Source organism: Dermochelys coriacea, chromosome 11 (assembly GCF_009764565.3).
Source record: "Dermochelys coriacea isolate rDerCor1 chromosome 11, rDerCor1.pri.v4, whole genome shotgun sequence".
NCBI classification, from domain to species: Eukaryota; Metazoa; Chordata; order Testudines; family Dermochelyidae; genus Dermochelys; species Dermochelys coriacea.
In genome coordinates, this window is record NC_050078.2 from 3,127,676 (window position 1) to 3,148,552 (window position 20,877).

General features: G+C 55.4%; 1 protein-coding gene across 22 annotated transcripts in view; it reads left to right on the forward strand.

Moving 5' to 3' along the window:
• The window catches only part of TNS1 (tensin 1), a 279,839-nt gene that overhangs the window by 215,911 nt on the left and 43,051 nt on the right, over positions 1–20,877 (forward strand). For 12 of the 22 annotated variants that reach the window (XM_043504820.1, XM_038421333.2, XM_043504823.1 and 9 more), the window contains one exon: positions 474–2,264. In XM_043504820.1, coding sequence (XP_043360755.1) covers positions 474–2,264 — 1,791 coding nt within the window. Of the gene's footprint in view, positions 1–473; positions 2,265–8,126; positions 8,214–20,877 lie in introns of all 22 variants that reach the window. The other 10 variants (XM_043504818.1, XM_043504821.1, XM_043504825.1 and 7 more) reach the window with 1 other exon arrangement.

The following is a 20,877-nucleotide window of genomic DNA, read 5'->3' on the forward strand; positions in this document are numbered from 1 at the left end:
TTGCAGGAGTGGGTGGGTGAGGTTCTGTGGCCTGCAATGTGCAGGGAGTCAGGGGGTCTGAGGCTGCTTTCCAGCCACGGAGGGCCATACGCCTCACGCAGCCCCGTTTCCAGTTTGAACCTTGCGGGAGAGCTCACATTAATGCTATATCGATCCAGCCTGCAAAGCATCCTGTGCTTTCAGCGCAGTGAAAGCAGGTTTCCAGTAACGGCTCAGTAGACACCGTCTCCTCTGGGGCCACGTTAGCTGCAGAGGACACAGCGTCGGCGTCTCTGGCAGAGCAAGTGCCCCCAGGAGAGGGGTGGGAATGTGGTGTGTATTTCACGGGGAGGCTGAGTGCTTGGCAGCTGGCTGACAGGGCCCTTAGCTCAGCGTTTGAACATCGAAGCGATCGGTGCTTAATGGGAGCCATTAGCTCGCTCTCCCGCCCCGAGCGAATTGTTGATCTCCTTTGTTCCCTTCTCCCCATGCAGAGCTTGGGCACACTCAGGGGCCGCTGGACGGGAGCCTCTACGCCAAGGTGAAGAAGAAAGACTCGCTCCACAGTAGCACCGGCGCCGTCAACGCCAACCGCGCCCCCCTCTCCGCGGCGCCCAACCACCTTGAGCACACGCTGTCTGTCAGCAGCGACTCGGGCAACTCCACCGCTACTGACAAGACCGACGAGCCGGCGGCGCCTGGTGGCGGCCCCCCAGCACTGACCCCCGAGGAGAAGCGAGAGCTCGAGCGCCTCTTGAGCGGCTTCGGCTTGGAGAGCGAAGCCCCCATGCACAACCGCCACCCCGGGGCGGCGCCGGCCGGCAACTCTGCCCTCACGGGGCGCCGCGTGGTGCCGGCCCAGGTGCACGTCAACGGGAGCGCCCCTGCCCTGGTGGCCGAGCGGGAGACGGACATCCTGGACGACGACGACCTGCCCAACCAGGACGGGCAGAGCGTCGGCAGCCTGGGCACTCTCTCCTCCTGCGACGGCACCACCAACGCCAGCGAGATTGGCTACCAGGAAGTGCCCCGGATGGAGAGCCTCTCCTGCCTGCCCAACGGCCCGTCCAGCTTTGACGGTGCGGACAAGCTGCACAAGGAGGGGCTGTATGACTCGGAGCCGCTGATCAACGGGGGGTACCCCTACAACAACCAGAACACGCTGCAGAGCATGATGGGGCGACACCCGCAGCCCCTACTGAGCCAGATCCGGCCTTCAGTATCTGCTCAGGAGAACCTCTCCGACTACCGGCAGCAGCAAGCCGGCTTCCCTGAGCCCGGCTGGCTGCAGCCCCGGCCGCCGGCTGCCACGCAGCCCTACCTGTACGGCTTTGACTCCAGCAACATGTACCATTCTCAGTCCTACCCAGCCGCCGAGCCGGGCCTCCAGCTCCCCCCGGCGCCGGCTCGGAGCACCAGCAGCCGGGAGGCCGTGCAGAGGGGGCTCAACGCCTGGCAGCAGCAAGGCGGTGGCAGCAGCGGTGGGAGCAGGCCGCCCTCCCGTCAGCAAGACGGCGGCCTGGAAAGCCAAAGCCCTAGCGTCTCCAGTTCGAGCCCCCAGCCCAGCCCCTTGCCGGCGGCCCCCCCTCCAAGCCACAGCATCCCTGAGTTCCCCCGGGTGGCGTCCCCGAAGGAGATCGAGCAGTCGATAGAAGCACTGAACATGCTCATGCTGGACCTGGACCCGTCTGTCTCAATGATGCACAAGTCCCAGAGCGTCCCCCTCGCCTCCAAAGAGGACCGGCCCAGCCCGGTGGTCTCCTCTCTGTCTGCCCAGCCAGTGTTGGGCCTTCCGAGCCTTGCGGCCCCTCAGGTGACCCAGCCGAGACCCAGCAACGCCTTTGGTGCCATGCCGGGGAGCGTGTCCCACAACGCTAGGGGCACCGCTGTCACCCAGCCCCCACCGGCTTCTGAACCGCTGTCCAAAGCCTATCTGCCAGGACCGCTGGCCCAGGTGGGCCGGGGCGCTGGAGAGCCAGAGTCCATGGGGCAGGATTTTGGGGTGTCCTACTCACCCTACAGCTATCAGAACCAGCAGCCTCCTGTGCCACAGACAAGCAGCTACAGCCGTGTCCCGGGAAGCCCCCCAACCTCTTCCATCCCTCTGGCAACAGCTTACAGCCCTGTGGGGCCTCAGCAGCCCCTGATCATGTCGCCCCCCTCCCCCACAGCGACAGCCCAAGTTCAGATGCCCCCGAAGGGAGTGGAGCATTACCAAGAGCCTGCTAGACCCTCGGAAGAAGAGCCCTTGAACCTGGAAGGGCTGGTGGCCCACAGAGTAGCAGGTAAGAGGCTTTGATTTGCGGTGCCACCTCTGGCTGGCCATCACCCCAGGGCCAGGCTGCATTTGTCCTTGACTACTGGGTGAAGGCGGGTTATGCAGCGAGCAGGCGGGGGCCTGTGTGCCCAGCTCTTGCGGCTGGGTCCACACGCAGAATGGAGCCACGAACGCACCACCGAGGCTCTGGCTGCGTGGGAGTCCCACTGGGATGGAGACGCCCGTGCCCCATGCCCCAGCCTGACTCCAGGCCTCCTTGGAAACTAGGCCCTCTGGGCCCCTAACATAGCAGGGGAACCCTCTCCATCCTCGCTCTTGGGAAGAGGCAGCCTGGGGAGCTCAGCCGGGCCCCCTCCTCAACGAGCGGTGCCCAGGAGAGGAGAATTGGGGCCTGGCCCTGGGAGTGGGGTCGGACCCGGGAAGCATGCACGGGGTGCAGAGGGAAAAAGGGATGGAAGTTGTGGGAAGGGCGAGACGAAACGCAGATGCGCAGGACAGGAGGGAGCTTAGGGAAGAGTTGAATGTCCCTCAGCCCGTTCCCAGAGTCCCCTCTCCGTGCAAACGGGGTCATGACTGGAGGGGAGGTGTCTCCCGCACGGCCTCGCTGTCCAGGCTCGACCACTGTCCTGCCCCTGGGCTGTGCCCAGCTGGTGAGGCGGGGGACAGCGTGAGCGACGGCTGAGCTCAGGGCTTCTCTGTGGCTGCGTTAGTTACTCCGTGCACGCAGCTGCGGGGGAAAGAGGGCCCGACGGCCTTTGGTGGGAGTGCCTGCTCTGATGAGATGGCCAGTCTGGCTTCGCCTTCCCGAGAGCTCTGGCTGGATGAGCACTGGCATTTCTGGGGGCGGCTCCAAACTGCCCTGCTGCCCCGTTTGCTGGCGGCTGTCGAGTGGTGGGGGCTGGGGCTGGCTCCAGGACCGTAGCGGTCTGCAGAGGTGTGTCGTGGCTGCAGATGATGATCTCTTCCAGCTGTCCTCCTGCTCCCTCTGCTGCTCCTCTCTCTGCAGCCAAAGGGAAATTGCGCCTGCTTCCTGTGTGGGGAGCTGCTGGGAGCAGATTGATCAGTCCGGCCTGGGAGCAGGAAGGAGGCAGGAGAAAAGCGGAGAGGCCAGCACCTTGTAAAAGCAGAAAACAGCGAGTTGGCCCCACTGCCTCCTGGTGATGGATTTTCAAAGGGGTTCAGGGGCCGGGTTTTGCCTGTGGGGTGCATGGCTCCGATGTGGGTGGCCAAACTGTAGCTACCCCCTTGGGAGATGTCAGTTGGAATGGTCGGACTGGACGCCACTTTAGATACCCAGCGATAGCCCCTAGCGCCCAAAGCAGTCATGCTCATTGTCGGATTTTCCCGCTTGTATTAGATGCTGTACTTACGTGGCCCCCATTATTACAGACTCCGAGTACCGTGCAATCTTCAGGGTAATTATCCTCCCAACCCCCCTTTACGGCAGGGCAGTGCCGTCACATCCAGTGTACAGATGGGGAACAGAGACACAGAGAGGCCAAGTGACTTGCCCAAGTCCACATAGAGAGTCTGTAGCGGAGCAGGAGATTGAACCCTGGTCTCCCATGTTTTGAGCACGCTGGCTCTGTTCTGAACAGGCAGGAGAATGGAAATTGTCACACCCCTCTGAAGCTCTTCCCATAGACATGGCCCCCTGGATCTGTTGTCAAACTGTCCATTCAGCCTTGGAGCTTGGATCTGCACTGGGGAAACAAATGGGATAACTGGAGGCATATTTAGAATCAGGTCTGTCATTGATCCTGATGCTTCAGGGCATAGGGCCCCCAGTTGGGATCAGGAGGTAACTTCCCCATGGGATAGTGTGGCACAGTTAGGTGCGATGTAGGGAATTGATGCCTTCCTTGGTAGTAACAGGCGTTCGCCATGGATGTGGTCATTGACCAGTGGGACTATTCCAGTGAGGCATTTTTACCATGCGCAGGGTGCGTGGGCGGAATAGCGAACTGGCCTCATCCCTCTGGGACTCGGTTCGCCCCTGGCCTAACTTCAGAGCTCAGGCCCCAGCCTGAGCCTGAGAAGCAGGAAGCCAAGTCCCTCTTGGCCCGTCGGGCCTGGGGAATAAATCTGTGGCTTCTGGGCATGCACAGTGCTGGCTCCGTCAGTGGCTACCCTGCCTTCCTCTCTGTAATTGCCCTTCTGTGGGAATGCCAGGGCTGCGATCCAGCCTGCAGTTCCAGGGCTTGGCAGAGCAGGGTTCGGTCCAGCCAGCATCTCGGCCTCGAAACAGGAAAGGTGTTAGAGGGAGGGAACACAGTTCAGTTGCAAAACACCCCCCCACATACACACACACACCCAGGCTGAGTCGCTGCTCTGCGGAAGGAGGGAGAGAGGAGGGAGCCAGGTCCTGGCAGCCTGGTGCTGGTGTGGATTGTGGGGAAAGCTGGCTGCTGGATTGGAGGGAGAGGGACCGCTGCAGCTGTCATGTTAGCTTCATGCCCTGAGCAATGGGCTTTGGTTTACCCCAGTGTTAGGGGGCTTATTCCTTCCCCCACTTACTTCCCTGGTCCTTCTCGCATGAACAGAGAGCAACAATCCCCAAAGTCCAAAGGTGCAAACAATTCGATGTGTATTGGGGTGAACTTCCAACAAGCATGATTCCAGTTTCCTTCCTTAGAGTCCCCCTTCCCAGCTCTGACCCCACAGAGCCTTGCCTATGTCCCTGTTCCCATTCCTGCCCTTGATTCCAATTTCCCCACCCCCATTCCCTGTTCCCATTTCCCCCACCCACTTCCTGATTGACTGCAGACTATATAGTAAAACTACCTATAGTAAAACTTGAGTTCTGCTTTGCTATACCTTAACCAGTCATTTTCCTGAAATTTAACTAACCAATCCTAACATATTGTAACATGATTATTTAACCAATTATATCCCACCACCTTAATTAGTTTACACCCAGCAACATTAATTATACAGCAGACAGAAACAACCACAGAACCAGACAGAGATTATACAGACAAACAATGGGGACTACAGGGATAGAACAAACACATCCGATGAAGTGAGCTGTAGCTCACGAAAGCTTATGCTCTAATAAATTTGTTAGTCTCTAAGGTGCCACAAGTACTCCTTTTCTTTTTACAGAAGTGAGGATTTCACATCCCAGCTATTGATAAGTGAGTTCTTGCCAGACAGGATGCTATCAAACGAAGTTTCCTTTTACATTTCCTAGGCACTTCCCTTTCTCTGGAGGCGATAGGCATCATCAGGACAGGACTGTATTCCTAACAGCCCAATAGCACCTGATTTCAGTGGGACTAGTTTGGGATGTGAGGAGGTGACCGGTCGTTTCCCAGCTTATGGCTGCCCGTGCTGCTTAGCCAGAGATCTTAGCCTAAGCACAGGGCCTCAGACGGTCACAGGGAGAGAAGATCCTTACACCGGCAGACAGTGATTTCGATTCTTTCTCTTATACCTCTAACTAGCCAAGTGATAAGAATACACCTAAATTCTTAGAGTATAGGCCTTTACAGACAGGCCTGAATATCTATATCTTAACACCCAGCTCAAGGACATAGTGACTGTCCCTTTAATGCCCTGAGAATACCCCTTCCCCAACATACACCCCCTCTCCCTCCTTCATCCCACCCCAAGCTATAGGGAAATCACGGTGCGAAAACTGGAGATTTTTAAAAAACCCAAACCAACCATGGTGTCTGTGCTCATTTCTGCAGCACCTTACATCCCAGACCTTTCCCCGGCTACTAAACGGATCGCATACTCAAATCATTTCGCCCAGCCCTGAAATGCAGCCACCTCTGGAGTGGAGTGTGGTAGCTGCTTAACAGCACCCAGCCACAATGTGTCCTAGGTTAGGGCAGGAAAGGAAGCTGCAAACCATTTCTGGGAGTTGAAACTGCAGGGTAATTTATAGGCCACTCTGAGCCAGGGCATCAGGGCTAAAACCTAGACTTCAACAAAACCCCCGTTGAGTCACCCACACAACTGCCTGCGTTGGCCCGGATTCCCCTCTGATCCAAGTGCCGCCCGGGCCAGATGCTGCGTGGTGGTAGGAGGCGGGAGGAGGTGAGGGATCGGGGCGAGGTGGGTGGTGGGCTCACGCTGGGAGCTGTCCCTGAAGCAGGGCCATATGTTGCCATCGGAGGCTCGTGGCCCATCCCTGGGAAGAACAGCTCAGCACAGAGGGCAGCGCGGCCTGTTTACATCAGGGGAGAACAAGGTGTCCCGAGAGCAGAGCCAGCAGCACGTTGCATGAGTCAGGGCGCAGCCTGGAAGCGAGAGCTGGGGAGGCTGCGGGAGAGTAGATAGGAGGTGACGGCTGCTGGCAGGGGGAGAGGGTTATTTATGGCCCTCGCTGCTATAAGTTGCCTGTTTGTCCCAAGGCAAGTATGTGGGGAATTTCACACAACATCCTCCTCCCTGGGACTTGCAATCAGGACAACTCCAATTTCCTAGGGCTGGCTGGGGCTGGGGGTGCCACAGTGAGGGTTACACAGGAGCGGGGATGGATTTCAGCAGCCCCCACCCAGAGAGACCCTGCTGCCTGCCAACCCCAGAGCCTGGGGACCGGCAATGGACCCAGAAAGGCACCAGCAGCGGCTGCATGAGCCAGCTGGGCTGCACTGTAGACCCCTCAATAGGAGTTTATTCATTACCGATGGGCTGATCCTCTAACATCAGAATGGCCAGACTGGGTCAGACCAAAGGTCCCTCTAGTCCAGTGTCCTGTCTGCCGACAGTGGCCAGTGCCAGGTGCTCCAGAGAGAATGAGCAGAACGGGTAATCATTGAGTGATCCATCCCTGTCACTATTCCCAGCTTCCGGCAAACAGAGGCTAGGGATGCCCTCCCTGCTCATCCCTTGCACCCAAAGCGGCCGACGTGCTGGGCCGGATTCTCCACTGCCCTGTGTGGTCGTTTACATGAGGGGTGTAAGATGCTCCAATTCTCCACTTGCCGGCACCGGAGGGCAGGTAGCATTTTACACCTGTCGTATGCTCAGGCCAATTGGCTTTCTGACCTCTGTCCTGGCGGGCTGGACTCTGGGTCAGAGCCAGGCCCTCCCGTGGGTTCTCCAGCCCTTCAGTCCATTCCTCGGTTGTCCCTCGGGAAACAATCACAGCCCTCTGCCCATTGAGCCCACTGACTGTTCCCTGCCCCACCCCTCCATCCTTCCAGTAACGCCCATGGGCCTTGTGACTTCCTCGCTGAGCTCGGCCAAAGTGTGTGAGGTTTGCGTGTGACTGGCATAGGAGAATGGAGCGGGGAGCTTCCTTGGGAAGCTGGGTTCCCTCCCCGGGGTTGGTGGGGGGTGTCGCTTGGAACAGCACCATAACAGATAATTGGTCAGATAATGTAACACGCCCCAGGCTCAGTGCTCCCGAGTCCAAGATCCCTCCAGTCACACCTGTGGGGTCTGTTCCCAGCCTCGTGCATGCAGCCACCTCTGGGCTGGGGGCTCCCGAGTGGTTGCTGTCCAGGCACCAGGATGTTCTGCGTGGATTGAAAGGAGGCATCAATCCATTTAATTCTTCACTGTTTTCCCGGAGAACAAAATTCAACTGGTGCCCAGACACTGCGGCTGCTCCATTCACCAAGCCCTCCTGACCCCTTTTCTTTCTTTCTGGGGTGCAAGAGACGTGTCCCTGTTCCGGGGCAGCAGGGACCCCCAGTGCGTGCAGTCCCGTGCTGCCCCTCTGCTCTCGGCATCTCTGGGCTCGGCCACCATTCAACTCAGGGTCCCAACTAATCTTTTCTCGTGTTTTTTTTTTCCTGTCTCCGTTGTGGTGTTTGTCCTGTCTGTCTCTCTCCATGGTGGACTGTGTCTCCTCCCTGGCTGACCTCCTCCTACTCCTGCACCCCTTTCCCCCCTCCGCCTCCCCTTCCAGAGTACAACACCAAACTCCGGGGCATCCGGCAGAGCACGAAAGCCCCCCATCCTCCTCTGCGCCGACAAAGATCCTTCTCCTTCGCTGGTTTGTTCCGTTCCTCCTGCCTCTTTTGCTCCACTCCCCCCTGCTCTTCTGCATGCCGGATGGCTCCCCACGGTCGCTTCGATGTGGTGTGGCAGGGTTTGTTAGCACGCCCTCTTAGGGGGTGGGGGACCTGCTCAGAGTCCAGTGCAGTGGGCCAGGATGGGATGATCCCCACCATGGCAGAGCCTCCCCACTCGAACCCCAGTCACTGGGAAATCCCAGCCTGATGCCATTAGCTGACACACACCCTTTGGGACAGTCATGGGGAAATCCCCCTCTGTACCGTGGTGCCTTGTGGGCCTGGATTCTGGGTAGAGCTTTCCTCCCAGCCACAGCGCTCCTTGTTTTTTCATTTGGTTTCAGGCTCTCTTTCCCTGCCTGGATGTTTGACTGGCTTGAGAGTGATGCCAGGGGCCCTACATTCGGTCCATTCTCAGAGGGCACCCCCGTAGCGGCTAAGGGCATGCAGGAGGTCACTGGCAAAGGGAGACTTGCTTGCCCAGTCGCTGTGTGTGCATGGGGAGGGGGCGGCACACAAAGGGTTAACAGTCCAAATCGGGGTGGGTTTATTCTGAGGTGGCAATGTATGTAAAAGCGCTGCAGTGGGTCCAGCTTTGATCTTTTATGCTGGATCTGGAAAGAGTCACTGAAATCCCTCCAGGCCAACATTGACCCCCGCCCCCCCAACGTCCACATGGCCCCATGCAGCCATGTGTGTGCACTCGCCGGTTCCTCTCTCAGTGTGTCGTTGCGGGGCAAAGCCTCCAGACGGATGGTGATCCGCCGTCCGGAGTCCACACGCTCAGGGCTGCATGTCTCGCAGAGGGGCTATGCCACTGGGCCCGCTTTTAAAGCAGAACTTCCGGGTCCTCACTGCCCTGTTGGAGAGGTTAAAGAAGCCACCCCAGGCTGCTTGTTTGACTTCAGTCTCTGGCTGGGGCAGTAGCCTGCTTGATGTCGGATTCAGAGCAAATGCTTTCTCACCCATCTGCACTGGGATCCGTCCAGCTCTCTCTGGAACCAGTGGAAAGATCCAGTGGGGGTTGCGTCTGGCTCCTTGTGTGAGCAGTGCAACGCAGAGAGGAGAAGGGCAGTAGTGGGCAGGTGGGTAGGTGGAGGGGAGGGAGATTGGATGGATTTTGTGATGGGTGTTGCTACGGAGGATGTGCATGTTGGAATGGCGTCTGGTCTTTTGCTCTGTTGGGCTGAAGGCTCGTGAATCTTCCGAGCTCGCAACACAAAGTTATTTGATTACATGTACTGCTACCACCGGGTCTGTTTCACTCTGATAAATGGAACGATGCCGTCAGCTGGTTCAGACCTGAAACGTAACCTTGCTCTGGAATTGCTCTAACCGGGTAGGGCACCAGCGCAGAGGGATTAGCAACCCAGGTGCGGAACCAGCCGAGGAAGCCAGCTGCTTGCTAAACAGCTAGGATGTGTGTAAGGTCAGCCATTCATGGACAGGGCAGTAACTCAGAGGGCAAAGCGGAAAATGAAACAGTGATGGTATTGCTATAGGGGGACCATTAGTCCCGTTTTGGCCAGGACAGTCCCTTTCTTAAGCCTTGAACCAGCCCTCCTGACTTTTTTGGCCAAAGAGGGCATTTGTCCTGTTTGTTCTTGGTTGGCAAGAGCAAACGGGACAAATGCCCCTTTTATCAAAAAGGTGGGGTGCACTGCGGAGGACCGGGTCGGGGGCAAGCAGAGATGCCAGCCCTGTGTGGGGCAGTGGGGGCTGGGCTGGAGGGGATGGGGGAGGAAGGTTTCTAGTGATCAGTGACCAGACAGGTTTCAGAGTAGCAGCTGTGTTAGTCTGTATTCGCAAAAAGAAAAGGAGTACTTGTGGCACCTTAGAGATTAACAAATTTATTTGAGCATAAGCTTTCGTGAGCTACAGCTCACTTACAGCCTTGAGCGGGGGGGGGGGGAGGGGGCAGCAGTGTTTGAGTGACAGTGGGGGGGGCGCCTCAGGTGAGCAGCTGGGACCAGTCCCGCATTGGGGGGGGCCTTGGGTGAGTGGCTGGGGCCAGCCCCGCACTGGGGGGGCCTGGGGTAAGCGGCTGGGGCCAGCCCCACGGGGGGCCTTGGGCCAGCCCCGCACGGTTTCCTGTTTTCCCTTTGGGAAATATGGCCTCCCTATACTGCTGTGTCTGCAGAAGTGGAGTTGCATCGATTTACATAAACTCAGGCTTTGACTTCCTGGGATTTAACCCTATCCCGGAGAGACTCTGAATGAGGCAGAATTTCATTCAGTGGGTGACCATGGCCCCCCTGCACAAGTGGTGACTGTAGGTTTTTGCATCAGGTTTCTGCTGCGGAAAGGTCCCGAGACCCCTTTAGGTTGGATGGCAGAGCACACAGCAATGTCTCCTTGCTGAGCTGGATAGATCTCAGCGCTCCATGGTTGAGGGGGTCAGGAGCGCTGGAGTGTGATTAGGTGTTGAGGCGAAGGCCAGGAGGCAGTGGATCTGGCTCGCGTTAACGAGCATCAGGGGGAAGCCGATTAGCCACAGTGGAGCAGTTCTTGGAGCACTTGAGAAGGACGTGTGCCTCCTGCTTTAGCAGCACCGCAGTTGCCTGGTGCGTGAAGGGCCCTGTTATACGTAGAGTAAAAGCTTTTTTATCCGGCGTGTTGGGGGAATGTTGCTGGTAAGTTAAAAATGTCGGTGAACTAAGAGAGAGGGAGTTCGGGAGCAGGTGTGGGGTTGGGGCGCGGGAGCAGGTATGGGGCTGGGGCGTGGGAGGCGGTGTGGAACCTGTGCTCTGGGAGGGAGTTTGGGTGCGGGAGGGGGCTTGGGAGGGGGTTTGGGAGTGGGTGCAGGGTGCCAGATCTAGGGGCTGCTCACCTCAGGAGGCTTCCTGCAAGCGGTGACTTGTCCCAGGCTCCAGCTGCTCCTAGGCGGAGGCACGGCAGGCGGTTTTGCGTCCTGCCCTTCTCCCCTGCCCCCCCCAAATGCTGGCTGCGCAGCTTCCATTGGCTGGGAACTGCAGCAAATGGGAGCTACGGGGGCGGTGCCTGCAGGCCTAGGGGCAGCTGGAGCCCAGGACAAGTCGCCGCTTGTGGGGAGCTGCCCGAGGCCCCCGGATCCGGCACCTCGCGCCTATGTTCCCTGTAGGCTGCCCAAGGACCAGTCGAAGGAGGGGCGCCCCTTCCCCGGCCCCCACCTAGCCCGGCCCCCACCTAGCCCGGCCCCCAATCTACTACAGGAGGGGCGCCCCGGCCCCAACTCACCCTGAGGACCAGACCTGCTGCGGCCAGATTGGGCCCAGGCACGGCCGGTGCAGCCCAGCCCAGCGTGACCCTGGAGCAGCCCAGACCCCGCTCCATGGCCTGGACCTAGGCGCAGACCTGCTGGGTCCAGGGGAGGGGTGCCTATCCTGCAGCCCCAGCCCCAGAGCTTCCACAGCAGGGACAGGCGCCTCTCCCCCCACAGCCCAGGTGCTGCTGCAGGGAGAGGGCGATGGGGGGAGTCCTCTCTCCCCGCCGTAGTCCTGGAACACCCTCCTGCATCCCAAGCCCCTCATCCCTGGCCCCACCCCAGAGCCTGCACCCACAGCCGAAGCCCACACCCCCTGCCCCGAATCCTTGCCCCAGCCGTGAGCCCCCCCAGCCGGAGCCTTCACACCCCTGCACCCCAACCCTGAGCCCCGTCCCACAAGAATTCCTCGGCCCCTCATGTCACACATCACCTCCATATTGGTGCACATAACAAAATTCATTCCCCACATGGGTGGGAAAAATTAGAGGGAACACTGCCCCGCACCTGCTCCCGCACCCCAAGCCTCCTCTCGCCCCCAAACTCCCTCCCAGAGCCCACGCTCCACACCCCCTCCTTTGCCCCGAGCCCCTGTCGGCCCCGCACCAACTGAACTGTAAACCAATGACGATCAGAAATGCCAGTTTACAGAGCTTTCCGGCTGGTGAAGTGCCGGATAAAACAGTGTTTACTGTAGTTTATACATGATGAATCGGTGTTGTGGGAAGTGGTTAATCACTTGCTGTTGCGTCCCCAATAGGGTTCTTACCACCATCTGTGACACATTCTCCCCATGTGCGTATGAACATGGATAGCACAGCTTTCAGAGTAGCAGCCGTGTCAGTCTGTATTTGCAAAAGGAAAGGAGGACTTGTGGCACCTTAGAGACTAACAAATTTATTAGGGCATAAGCTTTCGTGAGCTACAGCTCACTTCATCGGATGCATTCAATGGAAAATACAGTGGGGAGATTTATATACACAGAGAACATGAAACAATGGGTGTTACCATACACACTGTAACCAGAGTGATCAGTTAAGGTGAGCTATTACCAGCAGGAGAGCCGGGGGGGGGGGACCTTTTGTAATGATAATCAAGGTGGGCCATTTCCAGCAGTTGACAAGAACGTCTGAGGAACAGTGGGGGTTAGGGGGTGGGGAAATAAACAAGGGGAAATAGTCTCTACGTAAAAGAATAAATGGACACAAATCAGACATCAAGAATTATAACATTCAAAAACCAGTTGGAGAAGTCTTCAATCTCTTTGGTCACTCGATTACAGACCTAAAAGTTGCAATTCTTCAACAAAAAAGCTTCAAAATCAGACTCCAACGAGAGACTGCTGAATTGGAATTAATTTGCAAACTGGATACAATTAACTTAGGCTTGAATAGAGACTGGGAGTGGATAGGTCATTACACAAAATAAAACTATTTCCCCTTGTTTATTCCCCCCTCCACCCCCCACTGTTCCTCACACATTCTTGACAACTGTTGGAAATGGCCCACCTTGATTATCACTACAAAAGGTCTCCCCCGCTCTCCTGCTGGTAATAGCTCACCTTAACTGATCACTCTGGTTACAGTGTGTATGGTAACACCCATTGTTTCATGTTCTCTGTATATAAATCTCCCCACTGTATTTTCCACCGAATGCTTCCGATGAAGTGAGCTGTAGCTCACGAAAGCTTATGCTCTAATAAATTTGTTAGTTTCTAAGGTGCCACAAGTCCTCCTTTTCAATAGCACAGCTGTTCATGCCTCCCTCTAACGTGTCTATAGCTTGTCTGTATCGTTGATTAGCCCTACGTATAAATCTTTCCTTAAGATAAAGTGTGACCGAAATAGTGCGGGCCGAATGGAAGGGCTCGCGATAGAGGTATATGGAAGGCGCCAGGGTAAACGGGAGTGGCAGTCCTCCATGTGCAAGAGAATCGGTCTCAAACCCGTTCCTGCCTGAGCTTTTATCAGTGTCCAGAGCCTCCTGGGCCTGTCTCTCCCCATGCAATGGAGTCAGGCTGCTATCAGAGGCATCCTGTCTGGAGAGAGGGGTGGGGCTGTTATTTGGCAGCCAGTCCCAGCTGCCTAGGGCTAGAGAGAGCCTGACATTGGTGACTCCCAGAATGAGGGGAACCCCGGGCTATGGCCACTGTGCTCTCATTCAGTGCAGGTGGGACCGAGGGTCCAGAGAGAGCCTGGAGCTAGCCACCCAGATCTTATTGCTGCCGTCGGACAGTACTGACTCTTCAGGAGAAGGGACCTCTAGCTGCCCAGGGCGGGCGGGTGGAATCCATGCTAGTGCCTGAGAGACGACGTAACCCCCACCTAATGTTTTCACCAGACCTGGCTGCAAGCTGCTCCTTTATATATAGACCAGGGGGCGGTTTTGCCCAGTGGAGAGGGCATTGGATAGGGACTCAGGCTCTGGACTCTCTTTCTGGCTCTGCCACAAACACCCTGAGTGGCCTTAGGCACGACTCATCCCAGCTCCATGCCTTAGTTTCCCCATCCAGAAAATGGGACTAATGATCCTTTTCTACATCACTGGGGGTGGGGGTGTTTGTGCACATAAATTCTTTAACATTTGCAAAGTGCTTCAGCGATCGCTAGAATCATCTTCTAGATAAATACCTTATCTCCATTTTACAGCTGGAAAAACACACCCAGAGAGCACGAGAATCATAATACCTAGCTCTTATATAGCACTTTTCATCCTTCGCTCTCAAAACACTTTAAAAAAGTGAGGTCAGTATCCTTATACAGCTGGGGAAACTGAGGCCCAAGATCATCCAGCGGGCCAGTGACAAAGCTGGGCATAGAAACCAGGTCTCCTGATTCCCCATCCCACTGTCTATCCGCTAGAACAGTCCATCTGATGTTGGGCTGGAGTTTCTGGGCACTGACATTTAAATGTGACCCTGGAGGTTCTCAGAAAACACCGGACTTCTGCTGCTGAAGCAGCCATGTGCCATGCAACGCCGGCAGCAGCAATGAGAAAGGGGCGTGATGACAGCTAAAAACCATCTGAGTTAGAGGGTGACACCTCAGAGAAAGGAAAAGGGCTGCTGCTCATGGCAGATACCTCAGGCAATGTGTTTGCCTAACATACACCAAAGCTTACAAAACCGTGAGAGAGGCTGAGTGGTCCCCAGGCCAGTGCAGCTATCGATCTGGGTGGTGGAAAGTTGCTGTAGATCAGAGCCCCTCCTCACACTGTGATTCCAGGTGAGGGTCACTCCGGTTTTATGCTGGTGTGATTCCACGGAGGTGAGACGTGAAACGAGAGTGGCAGAATGCTGGGTTCTGGGTTCCCCGAGGCTGCCTGTACTCGGTGTTAGAAGGCAGAGCTTGTATTCCTAAAGCTTGCTCCATCTCAAAGGATCTTGGAGTGTTCTTACAAACGTTCGTATGGTCCCAGCCCTGCCGGCAGTTCACGCACACTCATGTCAGGGATGCAACCCCATGCTCTGGGTGTCCCTACCCTCCGTTTGCCAGATGCTAGGAATGGGCGACAGGGGATGGATTACTCAATAACTGCCCTGTTCTGTTCATTCCCTCTGAAGCACCTGGCACTGGCCACTGTTGGAAGACAGGACACTGGGCTAGACAGACCATTGATCTGGCCCAGTGTGACTGTTCTTATATAAGGAGCCAGGATGCATCACTGTTGTCTGGTCCAGGCACACTGGGATCTGTCGTCTCCCTTGGCTGGGCCACCATATTACAGGTGTTCCAGATGTGGCCCAGCACGTGGCCTGACACGACCCTTGGGTGGGCAAAGTCACGTCTTCTTAGAGTAAGTGTCAGAGGCATCTCTGGTGCTAGTGGCCAGTGACAAACCAACAGGCAACGCCGTTGCTGAGTGGAAGCGCCGCTGAGCGACTCCGGCACTTGCTGTGAGCGAAGAGGGACGTGTCTGAGTGTCGGCTGAGAATTTTGCTCATACGTTTTGCCAGGAGTGGGGGAAATGCCATTTCATTTGAAAAGGGCAGGTTGCAAGGCCTGGAATCGCTGAGTGGTGCTTTGCTGAGAGCCCGCGTTCCCCTCTGTCTGACTTTATCCCAACCCCAGCCAGCCGGCGAGCGTTCCCGTTCCTGGCTCCCAAACAATGAGCCCCTTTTTCTTCTGTTTGTTTCCCGCTTGTCGGGAAGAGAAAAGACAGGCCGGGGCATTGATGGGTGCCCCAAGCGGGCCCGGCCTGCCCAGGGCGACGTTGTGAAAGAGGAATTTGAAATGGGCATGGCCTGGCATGGCCCAGCGTTGGCTGCTGCCGCGTTCCGGGGTGGGAGAGGAATGTATGCCGCGGGGGCAGGAGCTGCCTGTCGTGCTTCTCCGGCATCCGTTAGCAGAGCGACTTTCCTCCGCTCGGTGCCAATGCTCATGTTGCCTTTCTGCCCCACGCTGCAGTCTCTCGCTCTGCCTCCTGATGTTTCCCCCCTTGAGGTCTTCAGCAAGTCACAGCTGGCCCCTCTCCCTGCCCCCCTCCCGTGGCTTTCCTCACGCTCTTCTTCTCACCAGGGAAGAATGGGATGTTCCTGCACCTTTTCCTCGCTGACCCTCTTGCTTGGCAAGCGCCTGCCGTGGCTTTCCACTGTGCTCAGTGGCTCCGAAGGCTGCAGAGCTCACAAGGTTGTTCCGGGGGGTGCAGGCCATTAGCAGCTGGGACTGTTGAATCCCTTTGAGCCATTATTATGCTCCCTCCATACTCAGGTGCGCTAGCCCCATCCCGGGCTTTCAGTTGGGTGTGTGGCCCTGAGATTTAGGGAACCCGTGTGTGTGTGTGTGTGTGTGTGAGAGACCAGATATCCCAATTTTATAGGGACAGTCCCAATATTTGGGGCTTTTCCTTATATAGGTGCCTATTACCCCCACCCAGTCCCAATCTTTCACACTTGCTGTCTGATCACCCTAGTGTGTGTGCACATGTGCACATGCTGGGGGCATCACACAAGGATTACACAATTATAGTCTACCCTGGCCTGGCCATATGCAGCAAAGTATAAGTAGGGGCATTGCCAGCAATCGAGGGACGTGATTGTTCTCTCTATTCAACATTGGTGAGACCTCATCTGGAGTACTGTGTCCAGTTTTGGGCCCCACACTACAAGAAGGATGTGGAAAAATTGGAAAGCGTCCAGCGGAGGGCAACAAAAATGATTGAGGGGCTGGAGCACATGACTTATGAGGAGAGGCTGAGGGAACTGGGATTGTTTAGTCTGCAGAAAAGAAGAATGAGGGGGGATTTGATAGCTGCTTTCAACTACCTGAAAGGGGGTTCCAAAGAGGATGGATCTAAACTGTTCTCAGTGGTGGCAGATGAAAGAACAAGGAGCAGTGGTCTCAAGTTGCAGTGGGGGAGGTTTAGGTTGGATGTTAGGAAAAACTTTTTCCCTAGGAGAGTGATGAAGCACTGGAACAGGTTACCTAGAGAGGTGGTGGAATCTCCTTCTTTTGAGGTTTTTAAGGTCAGGCTTGACAAAGCCCTGGCTGGGATGATTTAGTTGGGGATTGGTCCTGCTTTGAGCAGGGGGTTGGACTAGATACCTCCTGAGGTCCCTTCCAACCCTGATATTCTATGATTCTATGAAAGTGCATGTGATGGGTTGGGCCCCTTGGGATACCACTGAGCCCACCTGTTATGCCAGTTTGGGCCCCCTTTTTACCTGTCTTGCTGTCCAGGCTACTAAAGCCTCCTCTAAAACACTCACAGGCAGGGCCACCCCCAGCTGCAAATCAGCTCTGGGAAGACGCAGCTTAAGGCACTTGCTCCAACTCTGGTGCTCGCTCCCTTTAAGGGGTACAAGTGCAAAGGTTTTATGAAATTCGCCCCCTCCCTCAATGTGGAGAGAGGTGTGCACACTTTTTGCCCCCCCCCCCGTTAGAAATTACAGAAACTGGGTTTAGTAATAAACAAAACAAATTTTATTAACTATAAAAGGCAGATTTTAAGTGGTAGAAGGGGTAACAAACCCCTGGAGTTGCCCGTACGCTCAGCAGATTACTAAAAAAATGAAATCAAACATGCAAGCTAAGCTAGTTTCGCTAAAGAAATTGATTACAAATAGTATTTCTCACCCTAGATATTGTTGCAGGCAGGTTGCAAAGTTTCTGTGGTTCAGAGTTCCAGTGATATTCCTTTTCAGACTGGACCTTTGTCTCAGCCTGGACTCCCCCCCCTTGCCTTCCCTTTTGCAGTCTTTCTCCTTGGGCAGACAGGCCATGGAGAGAAGTCTTGTTTGCCTTCCTCCCCACCCTTAAATAGGATTTACATAAGGCAGGAATCCTTTGTTTCCCAAATTTGATCCCCTTTCCCTTCCAGTGGGAAGTTACCAGAAGTCCCAGGTAATGTTTAGGATCAGGTGACAAGACCACCTGACGCCGTAGTATCACAGAGTCCATGAGTCAGAGGCAGTATGGAGCATCCGGCAGGAAAGCCAGACTTTTCACAGTCCATTGTCCTCGCTGGTGGGCCGTGACCTCTGTCTGGCTTTTCCGTTGTTGTACCTGAAGTGTTAGCAGTGGGTGTCACCCAAAGTAGCATAGTTGAAATACAGATACATAGTCAATATTCCTAACTTCAGATACAGAAATGATACAGGCATGCAAATTAGATACTCGCATTCAGTAAATCATAACCTTTCCAATGGTATCTCACAAGAGCCATCTGGCATAAAGTACAGTTATGTCATATTCATATCATAAGCATCTTTTCATAAAGAATATGGAGTGAAACATCACAGTGCCCTTCCAGCATCACCTGGCATCAGGGAGGGCTGACGCTGGCTCATCCCATTGCAACATGCACGCCCCGTTGTGGCGTCTCCACAGAGCCGGGCTGTCTGTGCAAAGTGACTTCCAGTGAATGGGGGTGACACCCATTGAATGAAAGGGACAGCGTCCCCTTGAATTCTGGGCAGCAGCGTTAACTGCCTTTCCAGGTTCTGCCCCGAGTCCCATTGGGACCATGTTTGTGCTGGGTTCACCGTCACATTTTCCTATGACAATGGGGTTTTGCTGCGTAGAAGCATCACCCAAGCAGACCGGGGAGGTGATCAAGCCCCTGCAGACAGGCTTAACACGCAGCACGCAAAGAGTTATGTGGAAGGGTAGTTAAGGGGGACGACCTGCTGCTTAAAGATAAGCAGGCGTGTGCATTATGGTCACTGGCTTGGTTATAGCTGGAGCTGACCCAGGGGCCTCCTGAGCTAAAAGCAGGTGCTGTTCCAGCTTGAGTTAAACACCTAAGCTCCAGCAGTGGACAGGTATTTAGGTGCCTAACTCCCATTGGTTTCAGTGTATTGATGTCAGTGGGGAACTGGGCACCTAAATACCTTCAAGCTTCGGCCTAACTAACTAACTGGACACAAAATGCTACTAACTGCCAAACAAAGTTTTTTTTCCTTTCCATTCTAGTCATTTGGGGGGGAGGGGTCACTTAACAAAAGTGGGTAGGAAATTACCTCTGGAAATGTGATATTGTGAAAGCTGGTTGTGTCCCTTTCAATGATGACGGCATGGGCTCTGCTACACAGCTTCTCACGCCCTGGGCATGGTCCTGTGGGAAGCCTGGCGTGCTACCACCTGCTCACGACGAGCCTTCTCCCACCCAGCCTGCACAATGAGTCTCTTACCCACAGAGTGGCTCATTTCCGCTTCAGTTACTTCTTCTGCAATCACTGCCCCTGGAATTGCCTGTATGCTCAGCAAATGACCGACGTGCAGCCGGCTCCAGCAGACTGGATGGGCAAATTTAGTTCCAAAGTTGCTGTTAATGGAATTTTCCAGCCTCCATCAATTACGTGGGCAAACTCCATTTGGGCTGTGCGCCAGCTTTCAGCTCTCTTGCATCTCCCCAGCATGGTGATTTTGTGATTATCATCATTACTGTGATTATTATTTAGAAACTCCCTTGGAAAGGCTTCATCTTGCAGTGATGTAGCTAAGCAGCCTGTGCCAGGAACTTGCAGCCAACTTCCTCCCTATTTCGTGAGCAGATTTTTCAAGATCTGAAGAAGGGGGGCATCAGCATAGCTCAGAGATTCAGGAATAGTTCTCTGGAAGTCAGGAAGAGCCAGGGGCCAACCTGATGGCTTTTCAGAGGCCTCTGTGAAGGAAGTTGGGGTTCTCAGTCCATTTTCTAGTGCCCAATGTTATGATAAATTCCTCTAGGCAGGGTCTATGAGGTGGCTGCCTAGAGGGGAGAGAGAGAGTGTGGCTGTGCGTGACAAACTGGACCAAGGCTGATGAAAGGACAGAATGTATATCTGAGAGGACAGTAGACAGCCCCAGTTGGTCTCCAGCACTTTCCTACCTGGCTCTGAGAACAGTGCTGAGTGTCTCTAAGCCGCAATGTGTGTGTGTGTGTCTCTGCTGAGGGTGGCCGGGGGAGGTACCAGTAAGGGTGAGTTACAGGGGCAGCATATATGTCTTTGGGTAATGCGGGTGCATCTATGCTTACCGATTTCATTTTCAGTTTACTGTGTAACGGTCTCTCGGGCTTCTACAGCACCTTTCATCCCAAAGGGTCCCACAGCACTTTGCAAACGATTTCTGCAGATGTCACGGCTCCCAGCCTTGAAATGCAGCTGCACAGCAGAACAGAGACGGGAGATGGGGACAGTTTGGCCAAGGGCCACACCTCGGCACTGACACAAAGTGCCCTGGGAGCTTTAATTTCCCCACGGTGCAGACAGGACCTCAGATTGTTAAGCAGCCCCCTTTAAAGGGCCACGTCAGTGAATGTCATGGGAACTCCAAAGCGGAGTCTGCCTGGACAGGATCTAAATGTGGGGTTCCTAGGCAGCAGGGAGAAATGGGTGTGAATGCGCCTTGAGCCAGCTCCCCATCCCCTCCTTAGGCCCTGGTGCAGCCCATTCCCTGGCTCATTGATGCAGCCTGCTGCCCTCCCCCACTGCCCTGGTACAGGCTTCTCCCCACCGCCCCATGCAGCCCACTCACCTCCGCTAGCCCCGCTGCCTGCCGCTAGCTTGGCAAACCATTTTCTCATTTCCCCCCACCCTGGAGGAAATGCACACAAAGCATGCTGGGCAATTTGAAGGAACAATCCAAGCCCCGTGCCCTGACACGCTGAGGGCTGGATCCTGATGGTTTATTCACGTTGATGGGTGCTCTGTGACTGGTGCAGTTCCATGGAACTCAGTTCTATGCTTGGGGATGTTGTGGGAGTAAATTAGCATCAGCTCCTACGTTGGTCCCTCAGTGGCCATCTGTAAATCCAGCACGTGAAACCCATAGGGGTCCCCTGGGCTAAAAGGCACTGGCATAAGTATGAACCTTTCTTACTGTTGTGACTGCTCTCCTGGCCTTTGGAATCGGGATCCCTTGGGCTTGTGTCAATCCTGCGGGCCCTTTTAGAAATCAGATCTAGCAGATTCGAGCTGGTGC